Source organism: Miscanthus floridulus, chromosome 8 (genome assembly GCF_019320115.1).
Source record: "Miscanthus floridulus cultivar M001 chromosome 8, ASM1932011v1, whole genome shotgun sequence".
In the NCBI taxonomy this organism is placed as follows: domain Eukaryota; kingdom Viridiplantae; phylum Streptophyta; class Magnoliopsida; order Poales; family Poaceae; genus Miscanthus; species Miscanthus floridulus.
The window spans coordinates 189,902,762-189,904,342 of NC_089587.1; the positions used below are offsets into that span (position 1 = coordinate 189,902,762).

At 60.0% G+C, this 1,581-nt stretch overlaps 1 protein-coding gene across 1 annotated transcript in view; it reads left to right on the top strand.

Annotated features, from left to right (window-relative positions):
- The first annotated feature begins 497 nt into the window (after positions 1-497).
- LOC136477792 (phenylalanine ammonia-lyase-like) overlaps positions 498-1,581 on the top strand; it is an 8,933-nt gene continuing 7,849 nt past the window's right edge. Inside the window, exon 1 of the mRNA XM_066476044.1 lies at positions 498-1,148. Within this exon, the coding sequence (XP_066332141.1) occupies positions 885-1,148 (264 nt within the window). The 5' untranslated portion in view covers positions 498-884. The remainder of the gene's footprint in view (positions 1,149-1,581) is intronic.

The window sequence follows — 1,581 nt, forward strand, 5'->3', positions numbered from 1 at the left end:
GATCTGATATGTCCAAACAAATGGAGAATCCTACAGGGTCGTTGACTCATAATCAGCACATTTGCTTATGCTTCAGCTGACAGGCCTCTGTTCAAACTTCAAACAAAGGCGTTCGAAACCTCATGCTCCATAGAAATTTTGTTCCAACTGCCCTAACTCTGACCGTTTACTCGTGATCGATTACCCCAGTGAACCTCTAACTACCCCCAAGATAATGGGTTTTACATTCCTTAGAAAGATCAATATACGTGCTTTTTCCGTGCCAAATGAAGCAACTGTTGCTGACACCAATGGTCCTTCAAAACATTATGAACTACTACTGGTATCTACTCGCCTGATGCGTGCGTTTGATTGCATCCACAATACGACAGAGTGTGCCTGGTTGCCTTCCTGCTGCCTGCTGCCTGCTGCCATCATATCCCCCAAATCAGTGCAAAAGCAAGACCAAAACAGAGAACAGAAACGACTAACAGCGTACCGTGGCAGGTGAGCCGAAGCGAGCACGGTGGACGGAGCTCTGCCCACACCAGTCACCAACCCCCGCGCAGGCGCCGGGGGGCACCAACCCCGCCCGCGGCGCGACCGAGCCGTCCTCAGCCGGCCACCACTAAACGAAATCGCGACGCTTTCCACGCCGCCGGCCCCGCCAAAAATTTTACTTGCAACGCGGCACTCGTTCTGTTATGGGAAAGTCGACCAACCCCCAAGACGCGCGGGCGCAGCCCTCCGCTATTTAAACCCCTTCCGTTTCACTCCAAGAAGAGCAGCACCATCCAGTGCATCACGAGCTCTTGTCCATCCAGACTAACAGGCCATCGCCTTACTTCTGACCCCAAATCATTTACGGCGCAAGTGCCTTCTGTTCAAACCCCAGCCCCACATCAATGGAGTGCGAGAACGGCCGCGTTGCTGCTACCAACGGCGACTCCCTGTGCATGGCGACGCCCCGCGCCGACCCGCTTAACTGGGGAAAGGCCGCGGAGGAGCTGATGGGCAGCCACCTGGACGAGGTGAAGCGGATGGTCGCCGAGTACCGCCAGCCCTTGGTGAAGATCGAGGGCGCCAGCCTCCGCATCGCGCAGGTGGCCGCCGTGGCCGCCGGCGCTGGCGAGGCCCGCGTCGAGCTCGACGAGTCCGCCCGTGGCCGGGTCAAGGCCAGCAGCGACTGGGTCATGAACAGCATGATGAACGGCACCGACAGCTACGGCGTCACCACCGGCTTCGGCGCCACGTCCCACAGGAGGACCAAGGAGGGCGGCGCTCTCCAGAGGGAGCTCATCCGGTTCCTCAACGCAGGCGCATTCGGCACCGGCACCGACGGCCACGTCCTGCCGGCCGAGGCCACGCGTGCGGCCATGCTCGTCCGCATCAACACCCTGCTCCAGGGGTACTCCGGCATCCGCTTCGAGATCCTCGAGGCGATCGTCAAGCTGCTCAACGCCAACGTCACGCCGTGCCTGCCGCTCCGCGGCACGGTCACCGCGTCCGGCGACCTCGTGCCGCTCTCCTACATTGCCGGCCTCGTCACCGGGCGTGAGAACTCTGTTGCAGTCGCCCCGGATGGCAGCAAGGTGAACGCCG